The sequence below is a fragment of the Fukomys damarensis genome, unplaced genomic scaffold (genome assembly GCF_012274545.1).
Source record: "Fukomys damarensis isolate Sample0158 unplaced genomic scaffold, DMR_v1.0_HiC HiC_scaffold_19, whole genome shotgun sequence".
In the NCBI taxonomy this organism is placed as follows: Eukaryota; Metazoa; Chordata; class Mammalia; order Rodentia; family Bathyergidae; genus Fukomys; species Fukomys damarensis.
Genome location: NW_022900931.1, coordinates 66,083,337 through 66,095,682, shown reverse-complemented (window position 1 = coordinate 66,095,682; position 12,346 = coordinate 66,083,337). Strand labels below are relative to the sequence as shown.

General features: G+C 57.4%; 2 protein-coding genes across 2 annotated transcripts in view; both read left to right on the top strand.

Annotated features, from left to right (window-relative positions):
• The window catches only part of Etfb (electron transfer flavoprotein subunit beta), a 12,846-nt gene extending 4,582 nt beyond the window's left edge, over positions 1–8,264 (top strand). The window contains exons 2-6 of the mRNA XM_010615667.3: positions 1,640–1,798; positions 1,935–2,093; positions 4,231–4,293; positions 7,141–7,299; positions 8,051–8,264. Of these exons, the coding sequence (XP_010613969.1) occupies positions 1,640–1,798; positions 1,935–2,093; positions 4,231–4,293; positions 7,141–7,299; positions 8,051–8,221 (711 nt within the window). The 3' untranslated portion in view covers positions 8,222–8,264. The remainder of the gene's footprint in view (positions 1–1,639; positions 1,799–1,934; positions 2,094–4,230; positions 4,294–7,140; positions 7,300–8,050) is intronic.
• A 1,604-nt stretch (positions 8,265–9,868) lies between these two features.
• The window catches only part of Vsig10l (V-set and immunoglobulin domain containing 10 like), an 8,863-nt gene continuing 6,385 nt past the window's right edge, over positions 9,869–12,346 (top strand). The window contains exons 1-5 of the mRNA XM_033766034.1: positions 9,869–9,914; positions 10,784–10,862; positions 10,921–11,053; positions 11,172–11,958; positions 12,245–12,342. Coding sequence (XP_033621925.1) covers positions 9,869–9,914; positions 10,784–10,862; positions 10,921–11,053; positions 11,172–11,958; positions 12,245–12,342 — 1,143 coding nt within the window. The remainder of the gene's footprint in view (positions 9,915–10,783; positions 10,863–10,920; positions 11,054–11,171; positions 11,959–12,244; positions 12,343–12,346) is intronic.

The window sequence follows — 12,346 nt, the reverse complement described above, 5'->3', positions numbered from 1 at the left end:
TCTTTTTTTTTTTTTTTGGTACCCAGGATGGAACTCAGGCCCTTGTGCTTGAGAGGCAGCACCACTGAACTAAATCCTGGCCCTCAAACTTGTGATCTTCCTGCCTCAGCCTCCCCAAGTATAGGGATAGCAGTAATTGAAAACAATGATGGCCGTCCTCCTCCTCACCCCTCTCTCCTCCTCTGTCCTTTACTGTCTCCCACTCCGAGGGGCACATTCAGTCTGGAAAACCTCCAAGCAAATCCCACCTTCCATCTGATTCCTTCCTGCCCAGAGGAGGAGCTGCCCCACCCCAGCCCCACGGGAAAGGAGGCAGGGACCCAGTGAGAGGGAGCAGGGCTGCCCCCCTGTCCCCCAGGTTACCTCAGCGAAGCCCTTGATGGGGCCACTGGGGAAGAGGGGCGCTGGTCCTGGCTCTGCCAGCTCCCACCCTCCAATCCGAGGCTCAGACCGCGAGCCCCAGAGCCGGCCGCACGAGCTCGCTGTTCTGCCCCGCACCAGGGCGGTCACTTGCACCTCAGACGTCCTGCCCAGTGCGCCCATCCCTGGCCATCTCTGCAGTGACCCGCGGTGGCCCAGATAACCACTTCCTGTATCTTCCAGTTTTCCCCACCCAGAGTCCAGAAAGTTCTGGAACTTGAGTTGGACCCAGCCTCCCTTTGCCCCTCCTGCAACCCCACGAGTGAGGCCCTCTGCAGCTCCTGCAGCCCTGGGCAGTTGTTTCCCTCCAGCCTCCACTTCTCCTCTTCTGCCTTCCTTGCCCGAGGCCCGTCCTCCATCTTCAAGGCCAGCACCTCATGCCCCAGCCCCCAGCTCTGACTTTCATAAAGCCCAGAGGATGTAGGTACTTCCTGTCTTGAAAACTTGAATTCAGTCACATCCGCAAGGTCCCTTTTGCCATCTAAGGGTCACCCCCCTTAGATGGGCTGTTGCTGTACCTGTCACGGCGGTGAAGCCCAAGGCCACTGTGCCTCCCACTGCCTACACGGGCTTCTGTGTACCTCACACGGCCCCTGCTGCTTCCTACCCCAGGGCCTTGGCACCTGCTGTGGACACGAGTCAGTCTTGTTCATCTTCAGTCTCTGTCCAGGGCGGTGAGGCCTTCAGTCCCCCACCTCAGACCAGGCTGGTCCGCTGTCGCCCTCTGACAGCTCCCCAGCGCTGCAGGTGCACGGCTCCGAGGAGGGCATTCGCCGCTGTCACGAAGGGAAGGATCTCGGGGGCAGGTGCTTATCCCGGGTTATCTAGGTGCCCCTAACTGCCATCTCAAGTCCTTGTATGAGGGAGAGAGGACAGGAGGAAGAGGAGGAAACCCCTGGAGTCAGAGGTGCAGCCCCAAGCCAGCGAGTGCCAGGGCCTGGCGTTCGTGGGAAGGGCGCGGGGTGTCTGGGGGCCACATGTGTCTGCAAGGACATATTTCTAACGCTCCCGGGGCAAAGTTCCGTCCATCTCACGGGCAAGGAGCAGCGAACAGGATTCACTCGCAGCCGAGGAGGAACGCGGTTGGGGATGCTCGTGCCCGAGGTCCCGGCCCCCGGGCAGGTCTGCAGGAGACTGAGTGGGGGCCGGTCCCCCTCAGAGACTTGCCACGCGGGCCCTGGCCCTCGCCGTGTGACCCTGCCCTCCCCCTGCTGAGCAGATCCGGGTGAAGCCTGACAAGACAGGGGTCGTCACCGATGGGGTAAAGCACTCCATGAACCCCTTCTGCGAGATTGCTGTGGAGGAGGCTGTGCGGCTCAAGGAGAAGAAGCTGGTGAAGGAAGTCATCGCCGTGAGCTGTGGCCCCGTGCAGTGCCAGGTGCCAGGGGACGGGATGTCTGCGGTCTGAGGGAGGAGGCTGGGCCTGGACCCCAAGGCCGAGGCAGGAGGATCCCGGGCCCGGCCTCCTTTTCCTCCTTGTGACAGAACCCATGTCACTCCTTCCTCCCGGGCAGGAGACCATCCGCACAGCCCTGGCCATGGGTGCAGACCGAGGCATCCACGTGGAGGTAGCAGCTGCGGAAGCCGACCGTGTGGGTCCCCTGCAGGTGGCCCGGGTCCTGGCCAAGCTGGCCGAGAGGGAGAAGGTGGACCTGGTGCTGCTGGGCAAACAGGTGGGTGTGGCCAGCTCCTCCGTGCCCTGGTCCTGCCCAGCAAGGGTGTGAGGTGACAGCTCAGCCGTCCCCGGACTGACAGCCAGAGGGGCACACGGGCGCTGTCTGAGTGTCCAGCGATCCCCCAGGTCCCTGTGGTGAGCTTGGGGCCCCTGAGGCTGTGGTTGGGCCCAGGCCGAGGACAGGGAGGGGGGGTCACAGAAGGGGGGGCGGGAGCCCAGGGAGAACAGGACCCGAAGAAGCTGCCCTGGGGCAGGGCTGGGAGGAGACACGGGACACACGTGACCAGGACAGACAGGCCTGGGCCTACAGTGGAACTTGGTGTGCGGGGCAGGGGGAGCCGTGGCAGGTGAGAGCAGGAGCAGACGGGCAGCACAGAGGGCAGGATGGACCGGCCCAGGGACACTGCCGACCAGAGCGGGGAAGGCGGCTGGCTGCAGGACCTACAGGCACTCAGCCGAGGCGGGTGTGGCTTTGGCCATCTGTTCCCTCGGGGAACCCAGGACGCCAGTCTTCCTCAGGTGCAGCTCCAAGGCCAAGCCCATTTGAGGCAGACTTTGTGGCCTCCTGTCACCTGGAGTGGGGCGGCAGAGGAGGGCGTTGCGAGCACCGAGGCCAGGGGAGAGAGAGCGTGGGAATTAGAAGTGGATGCTGAGAAAGAGCTGGCTCGCGTGGCGTGCCACAGCGGGGTGTTCGTTACCATTGAAAGCTCTAAGAGGTTCGCCATCACTGCCCTGTTCTGTTTTTTCTGTTGGTTCGGGCTTTTTGTTTGTTTGTTTTGTTATTAAGACAGGCTCACCTATGTAGTTCAGGCTGACCTTGAGCGCATGGTGTGGATGATCTGCCTGCCTCAGCCTCCGGAGTTCTAGGATTATAGGCGTGTACCCCATGCCCAGTAATTTACTTTCTTTCTTTTTTTTAAACTTTTCCTTTTACCTCTTTTTCAAGGTAAAATGAGGCACAGAAACAACAGGCCAGGGGAGGCTCAGAGAGCTGGGGCTCCAGTGGGGAGAGGCAGGGGCCCAGAGGAGGAGAGGCAGACCGGCCCAGGTGGGTGACCGGGTGTCACGGATGTCAGCAGGGGAGTCAGAGGACAAATTGGTAAACCCAGGCCCTATCTGCGCAGGTGGACTTCTGCCACCCTGGCTGTCAGGGACAGTTCCTGGGTCCGACCGGCAGCCGGGGAGATGGAACATGAACGGGTCTCAGGTTGGCACAGCAGAGCCACAGCTCAAACTGCCCAGAGCCCTGCAGTGCATTTAGAGGCCGCAGAGGCAGCCTTCAGGCACGGTGTGCTCCAGGGTGGCCTGATCTCCGAGCGCTTCTCCATCGGGTCTCATTCTCTGCGGCCCCTGCTCACGTCCCACTGACCTAGCAGCCCAGCAGAAAGAGCAGAACCTCTCTCCTGGGGGCTCCAGACAGGTTCCGGGCACTGCCGCCTTCACCGGCCCAATTGCAGTCCTGTCTATCCCTGAACCAACTGCTAGGTCAGAGGTTAGGACATCCGCCTTGGCCGAGATTCTGGATGTGGTGGCACAGGGCCTGGCTGGAGGGAGGCTCACATGAATGTTCATGCGAAGGCTGAAGGCCGGGATTTAGTTATCTCTGTGTCCAAGTAGGAGGCTCTTCCTAGACTAGGAGTCAGCAAACTTATGGCCCAGGCATAGTTAACTTGTTTTATAAATAAAGTTTTGTTGGAACGCCCACATGCAGCCATTTGTGTATTGCCTGTGGTTACTTAGGCACTGCAGTGGCAGGGCTTAGTAATTAATGAATTGTGACAGGGACCATGTAAGTAGCAAAGCCTTTACTGTCTGGCTCATTACAGAAAGTGTTTGCTAGCTATGGGAGGTGGCACACATCTATAATCCCAGGCCTCTGGGATGGGGAGGCAGGAGGATCACAACTTCGAGTCCCACCTGGGGAACTTAGGGACTTAGTAAAACCAAGTTTCAAAGTAAAAAGTAAAATGGGCTGGAGATGCTGCTCCGTGCAAAGGACCTGGGTTCAATGCTTAGTACTGGGGTGGGGCAGGGTGGGCGACATAAGGAAACGTTTCTCGACTCCTGTTCTAAGAGGCATGTTAGGACTGTGAGAAGCCTCATGGATCATCAGTCTTCTGTCTGTGCCCACTCAGGCCATCGATGATGACTGTAACCAGACAGGTCAGATGACGGCTGGACTTCTGGACTGGCCACAGGTAAGGCTGGTGGGGGAAGCGCTTGCCATGGGACAAGCCCTCATCCCTCAAACTCAGCCCTGCCTCAGGGCCTTTGCACTTGCCGTTTCTCCTTTGAGTACACTATTTCCATCTTTACGGCTTTGTCACTGCTCACCTTTGGGTCTTACTTCACTATCTCTTCTTCAGAAGGGCCTTCTTGTCTCACCCTGTATGGAAATTCACACCCACCCCCAACTCCAGGGTCTCCAGTTCTGTCCATGTAATGTTTTCTTAGCCACATTTTAAAAGTAAAAAGAAACATACAAACGAAATTTCATTAATTTTCTTTTTCAGTACTGGGAATTGAATCCAGAGCCTTGTGGATGCTAGACATGTGCTCTACTACTAGGCTATATCCCTAGCTCTTTTATATTTTTCATTTTTGAGACAGAATCTCAGAATTGCCCAGGTTGGCCTTGAATTTTCAATTCTCCTGCCTCAGTCTCCGAGGTAGTTGGAATTATAGCCCTGTTCCGTCATGCCTGGCTCTTTTCATAATATCTTAACCCCATTATTTGTATGATATTGCTATTTTAACACATAGCCAATATTAAAAAAATTTGAGGTATCTTACATTCTTTTTTCTTTTTGTATCAAGACTTTGAGATGCGATGTGTTCACAGCATATCTCAGTCCAGGCACTACCTTTTCATCAAAAAGATCTAATTTGGATACAGAGAGCTCACAGTTGAAAAAGTGGGTTCGTGTACCGGAGTTATTCCAGACGGACTTGAGTTTCCCAGTCTCTGCTTGAGGGTCTTGTCGTTAGCTTCTGCAGCATTGCTGACCTACGGTAAATGCACCCATCCAAAGCATCCGCTGTGACACCAGCACCACAGTCCTGATCGGGTATCTCCAGTATCAGATTTTATTTTAAAATTCTTTTATCATTTCATTTGGCACACATTTATTGGTAGTCTGTTCAGCCTTTCTACTGGAGACCCCTGCAGAAGGTTCCAGTGTCCTGGCCTGTGTACACCACCAGGTTGAAGAAAGACTCAAAGACAGAACTAAAGAGACGGAAAAATGGGGCACCAGGATGGCCAGTGCCACTCAACCAACACAGGCCCTAGACAGTCCAAGCCACTGATTTTTTTTTTTTAGATTTTTTTTGAGACAAAGTTTTGCTATGTAGCCCAGGCTAGCCTTGAACCCTTGGTCCTCCGGCCTCCCTCTGCTTCCAAGAGTGCTGGGATTATAGGCGTGTGCCACCGTGCCGGGTTCAAGCCACTGGTTTTTACTGGGAACCTGGTTGGTGTAAAGGGAAACTATGGGTGTGAGGAGGTGCAGTTGTGTAGTTTCTGTGGATTCTAATGCAGGTGATGCTTATAAAGGAAAAAACAAAGCATTCTCAAATCAGGAACAGAATAGACAAAATATAGGGTTGTCATTAGAACCTTGTCCTTCTAGTTAAGAAGGTTTTAGTCGCGGGAACGGAATTTGGGTGTGAGTTACTCAGACCTCGGCTACGATGTTACCTCAGACTGAGCCCTGTGTTTCCCAGGCCGTTTCTCTGGTCTCTGCTGTGGCATTAGTGGGAAGGTCGCGCTGACCTGCAGTGCTTCTGAGAGTTGCTTCTGTGACTTGTATAAGCTTCAGTCAGACTCGCTTCTTTTTTTTTTTTTTTGGTACTGAGGATTGAACTCCTGTCCTTGTGGCCTCACTTCTTAAAACGAGCCAGTTGTGGGGCTAACTCTTTACAGCCTGCACTGCTCACAGCCTGCTTTGGGCATGACCCACAGGTGGTCTCCCACACTTTTCACTCACCGCGATACATCTGTGTCCCCGGAGTTGGGCTCAGGGCCCCCTGGGTGAGGCTGTGATCATGTGACAGCCAAACTGTGAGCAAGAGAGTGTGAGTCGTGCCCCTGCCCAGGGAGCTCCTGTTGATTCAGGACTCAGGGCAGAGGGGCCATGACCAGAGAAGGGGCCGCAGAGGGCAGCTGAAGGACCACGGCAAGCAGAGCACAGGACGTTCTGTGGCTCGCCCAGCGGAGGGGCCTCACTGGGAGCCAGCTTTCAGGGCCGTGTTACTCGTCCCCTGCTGCCTCAGTTCCCAAATCTGCCAAGTGTGAATAATATCATTTATCTCAGATTTCCAAGTGGATGTGATACAACTACATGTAAATTCCATGTTTCTCCTAAAATGAGACCTAACCAGGAAAAAAAAAGTGCCAGCCCTGGTCAGCCTCTCCTTGCCTTCCCTCCCATTACACAGCGGCCACAGGAAGAGAGTAGTGAGGTATAACCAGCCAGACACTGGCTGTCACCATGGTAACGAGCAGCTAGGGCTGCTTTGGGTTAGGTGGGTCCCTTAGGTCTTATTTTGGGGAACCCAGTTGCTTAGAACAGGGCTCAGCTCTCACACACATCCACTCCCACTCTTTTTTTTTTGGTACCAGAGATTGGACTTGGGTCCTTTCGCTTGTGAGGCAGGCGGCGGCGGCACCACAGAGCCAAATTCCCGGCCCTCCACTCTCCGCTCCGCACTGGCCACTCTGACTGAGGGGACCTAAAGGGCGGTTCGGGAAAGGGCGGCCCTCCCTGGCGGCACCACGGAGCCAAATTCCCGGCCCTCCACTCTCCGCTCCGCACTGGCCACTCTGACTGAGGGGACCTAAAGGGCGGTTCGGGAAAGGGAGCGGCCCTCCAGGATGGCTCAGGTCCCTTTCTGCCTGTCGCTCCCCCGATTTTGCATCTTGCAGGACTCTCCGTCCCTTCCTGGCCCATCTGTCCACTTGCCTCTGTGAGGCAGCTGCATCCGAGGACTGCTCTGTGCCTGAGCCGAATTAACCTCGCCCGCTCTCCTGCGCTGTCGCTCCCCAGGGCACATTCGCCTCCCAGGTGACGCTGGAGGGGGACAAGCTGAAAGTGGAGCGGGAGATCGACGGGGGCCTGGAGACCCTTCGCCTGAAGCTGCCGGCTGTGGTGACCGCAGACCTGAGGCTCAACGAGCCGCGCTACGCCACGCTGCCCAACATCATGGTGAGCACAGCATGGCCGGGGGGCCTGGCTGCCCATGCACAGCGATGCTCAGACGGCACGGGGAGGGCCACGGGACAGCTCACCTGGTCATGTCGAGGGGCTTGAGCGTCCGTGGGGGCTGTCTGGTGACAGGAAGGCTTGGCCAGTCAGCCCAGCCAGCAGAAGGCTTCATTGGCTGCAGGGGCCTCTGCTTGCCATCCGGCCCATGAGCAAGTTCACTGGGCCCTCTTGGCCCAAGGAAGAGCTGTGTTCAGTCCTTTTGGTTCATCAGGGAAGGTTCCTTTGGTAGTTTCTGCCAGGGGTAAGTTAGGATGAACAAGGAGAGGCCAATAGGAAGAGTTCATCCTGGATGATATGCAGAATCTGGGGGGTCATTCCAGCCAATAGAAAATGTCCAATGTATCCTCTCAGCCAAAAGGGAGGGTTCAGTGGGTCATCTAGCCAATGAGGAGCCTGCAGTGGCTGGCTAGCCAATGGGAAGTGTCCTGAGTCCATTGGGTCATTACTGCCTACTGACTAAGTCAGTCCCTACTGGCCAACACGGGGCTCGCTGTGGGCCTTTGCTAAAGGGCAGCTGGCATAGCGTAGCCTCCTGGGCCATCACAGCCAACAGGAATTGTCTGTACCCTGTGCACACACATCCTGGTCATTCTGGAGGCTGGGGGTATGGTTCTGCACTGTGGCACCATGGGAAGGAGGTTTTGGGGGACTGGGTGGGGTTTCGACAGCCCTGTTGGCTCCCCACATGCAGAAAGCCAAGAAGAAGAAGATCGAGGTGATCAAGGCCGGCGACCTGGGTGTGGACATGAGCTCCAAGCTCACCGTGGTCAGCGTGGAGGACCCGCCCCAGCGCATGGCCGGTGTCAAGGTAGAGAGCACGGAAGACCTGGTGGCCAAGCTGAAGGAGGTCGGGCGGATTTGAGCCCCCTCTCTGACACGCAGCAATAAAGCTATGCCTCTCGTGACGTCTGTGTGCATTACTTCACTCCTCGGAGGTCCTGCCTTTGATTCATTCAGCAGACATTTCTTTAAATCCCCATGTGCCTGGTCCTGTGCGGGCGAGGCCGGAAGCCAGCTGAGTCATGTCCCTCTGGTTACTGAGGGGATAGGGCGGCAGAGGAATATGGGACGAGGATGAGGCACCTGGCCAGGACAGTGGGGTCAAGGAGGCTCCCAGGCAGCCTCAGTTCATCTTTCCTCGGGTAGAATGAGTAATAACGGGGTGCCTGTGCCCCCTGTCATCCCTGCACTTGGGGAGGCTGAGGCAGGAGGATCACAAGTTCAAGCCCAGCCTGGGCAACTTGGTGACTTAGTGAGACCTTGTCTCAGAATAAAAAGTATAGAAAGGGCTGGGGATGCAGTTCAGTCAATCCCCAAGACAAAAAAAAAAGTAGTACCTGTGTGCTGGTTTTTTCTTTTCTTTCTTTTTTGACAGGTTCTCATGATGTAGTTCAGGGCTGACCTTGAACTCAGAAATCCTCCTGCCTCTGCCTCCTAAGTGCTGGGATTACAGGCATGCACCACCATGCCCAGCCTGGTTGTCTTGTGCAGTATAACAAACCACCCCCAAAATTGGTGGATTCACTTTTTGCCTGTAAGTCTGAACCAGAGCAGACACAGGCTTGTCCCCTCCACGCAGCATCAGTTGGGGTGACTGGAAGCGGGCCACAGGGTGGACTCTTGAGCATCTCATTCTCATGGCCGGAAAGTTGGCTGGGGCTCTTTCGTCACACCGCATTGCCTAGAGGACTCAGCCAGGGCGGCGATCAGGGCCGTGATCCTTCTGTGTGAGCCGTTTGGCCCCAGCACGGCGGCTGCGGTCCCAGAGGGAGGGCGGTACAATAACAGGAAGTGAAACGAGACGGTCCAGAAGCAGGAAGCGGCCCAGGTCCACCTCCACTGACCCTCTTGGGATCGCGGTCGGAACACAGACCCCGCTTCGCGAGTGCAGCGTCGAGTGTGCAGCCGCCACTAGGCCACAACGCCTACCCCGGTGGGTTTGGAGAGGTTAATTGATGCAGCATTTCCATAGCCACGCCTGATACACAGAAAATGCTCCGCTTACACGAGGTGTGGTCAAACAACAACGTTTGACAAGATCTGCTACAGTAAGGGTCATACTGCCGTCAGCTCCCCATAAGGTACCCCCAGTTTCAAGCACAGCCATCCCATTGTTCTCCCCAGTTTCTGAAGCAGCTCTGGACGTCCTTTCAGTGAGTGTCATTCAGTTTTGCTGCTGTGGCTGCCTGGGTGCCCAATCTCTTCAAAATGGTTACCTTTCATCATTATTTTTGATTCTGGCAGTTTTGGCAAAATGATTATTTTGATGCCTGGCACCAGAAACCGCCTGGTGCCAGCTCAGGCGCATGGGGACCCTCCGAAAAGCTGGGGTGAGCCTGGTTGCCCGAGAGCAGCAGCGCTCCTCATAGCTTTGATCACAGCGCATAAAGACTCGGGAGAGGGGACCCCAGAACCATGTCTGACAGTGCCCAGAACAGTGGGATGTGTTCAAAACGAGGGGGAAGGTTTTAAGGGGAATTAATGGCAATGCGACTTTATTCCACGTATCATGAATTTCACTCACACCTCTTATCAACGTGATTACCATCAGCGTGGTAAGGATGATGTGCATCTCAGAGGGCTGGCAGCTGAACGGAGGCCCTAGGCCCAGCATGAAGGTCAGAAAGACTTTGGAAGGACAGAGCATTCTGAGCAGCCAGGGCCTGAGCCCAGCTTCTTCCAGCGCAGGTCCCTGGCGTGTCGTGCACCCTGGTGGCTGGTCTGTAAGGGGAGGACCGACGCCCAGCGCAGAAGACATCAGAAAGGGCTCAGCCCCAGAAGGCAGGGAAGAATTTAGCACGGTTCCTGGGACAACATAAGCAGTAATTAGTGTTATTGTTCTTAATAAAGAGAGACCTGAAGGACAAGTTGTGGGTGAGCCGGGGTGGGAGCATGGGGAGCGAGAGAACAGGGCAGTGGAGGAAACCGCATAAGGGCTAGGAGCTGAGAGGCGGCACAGGGGTGCTGGAGTCAGCAGGTGGGGCGGGGTCCGCTGAGGAGCGGGGTCACCCCCGGAGGGCCCTGGAGAGGGCAGGCTCAGCTCTGACGCAGAAAGAGCCTCGGTGGGAAGGGTCCCCGGCACCAGCGGAGATCACTGAGCCACAAGCAGGAAGGCAGCGGGGCTGGAGGGCAGGGATGCAGAGCTGTGAGGGTCTGAGGCCGGGAAACACGACTCTGGGAGGCAGGAACTTGACACTGGGTCTGGGGACAATAGGGATCCAGGGGAGATGCGGGGGGCAGACATAGACATCTGAGGCTCAGGCAGACAGAGCAGACCAGAAACAGGCCAGGGAGCAGGAGGCCATCAGCAGGTGAGCTTTCCAAACTCCGTCTCATCCTGCTCTAGGAAACCTTCCTGGCTCTTGTCCCAAGACGGGCCGCCCATTTGCAGGCGGAACTCTGTTCTCCCCGTCTTCCCCTGCAGGTGGGAGTGCAGAGCTGGGGGTCTTCCCACAGACAGGGCCAGCAGGTGAAGACCAGAAGCGGGGTGGCTCTACCACCAGGTGGGGTGGGGGGAACCCCAGCACCTCCTGCTGGATTCAGCTGCCTTCCCCCGCCCAGGAAGCTAAGCTACCAGTCCTGTCGGACTTGTCCTGCCCGGGAGGAACAGGCGCAGGTCCTGGCTCTCCCAGTGTCCTCCCAGGTGCCGCCAGCATCATGGACACCTCGTGGGCTCTGCCACTCCTGCTCCTGGGTAAGTTCCCTTCGCCCCCTCCCACCGGTGCCTTTCCCAGCAGCCTCGCCAATGCCTCCCCTCCCTGCTTTCTTCTCCGGTCTTCTGAATAGGGGTCCTTGCCACTCCTGGACTTCAGCAAACCAGTCCCACCCTTTCCTCCTCCTCTTCGGACTCCATCAACTCCTCCTCCCAAGGCCACACTTCGAAAGCGCCCCCCATTAACGGCGCCAGCCTCCCGTCTCCAGGGTCACCGGCCTCTGCTGGAGCCTCCGATTCCCGCTGGTCTCCAGAGGCCCTGGATCCGAAGGCGGTGCCGCAGTCCTTAGGGTCAGATGTTTCCAGCTCAGGTTTCACCTTCTCTGAAACGCCTGGCTCTGAAGCATTTCCTAGCACCCTGGACCCTCAAGTTCCTGCCAGAGGCCCTGCACGTCCCTCCTCCGTTAAGACCCCAACTTCAAACACTTCCACTCAAGTCCAGGACACCAAAGTACCTGCTGGGGCCTCAGGCTCAAAGCTCCCCACTAAAGACCTGGACCACGAACACTCCGGCGGGAACCCCGAATCCAAAGTTTCCCTGGAGACTCACCCAGCTGTGAGCTTCCCCCAGCAGGTGGGGGGACCCCTGGCTGTGCTGGTGGGGACCACCATCCGGCTGCCCCTGGATCCAGTGCCCCAACCCGGCCCCCCTAACCCCCTGGTGGTCTGGCGTCAGGGCTCCAAGGTGCTGGCCGCTGGCGGCCTGGGGCCGGGGGCCCCCCTGATCAGCCTGGACCCTAAGCACCAAGCGCGCCTGCGCTTTGACCAGGCACAGGGGGGTCTGGAACTGGCCTCTGCCCAGCTGGATGACGCGGGCGTCTACACGGTGGAGGTCATCCAGGGCGGGTTCGCTCGGCAAGCCCGGGAGTTCGTGGTGGGCGTGTTCGGTAAGTGGACCGCGGTGCAGGTTGCTTCAAGGCCCTTGGGCCAGCCACGAAACTGTCCTCCCTACAGGAAGGGGACCCTGGATGGGAGGCGAGAGGGGCCCGAACCCCGGATCCGAGGGAGGAGGCTGGGCCTGGACGCCCGGGTCATAAGGAACAGGGCTCCGAGGGAAGAGATTCAGGGGCAATGAGCAATGGGGTGAAGAGGAGGCAGTAGCTGGTACAGAGAAGGGGGGCCCAAGGGCCAAGCTCCCAGACGGTCCTGATCCCTCCGGATTCTCCCCTCCAGAGCCCCTGCCCCAGCTGTCGGTGCAGCCCCGGGCCCCAGAGACAGAGGAGGGGGCGGCCGAGCTCCGGCTGCGCTGCGTGGGGTGGAGGCCCGGCTGCGGGG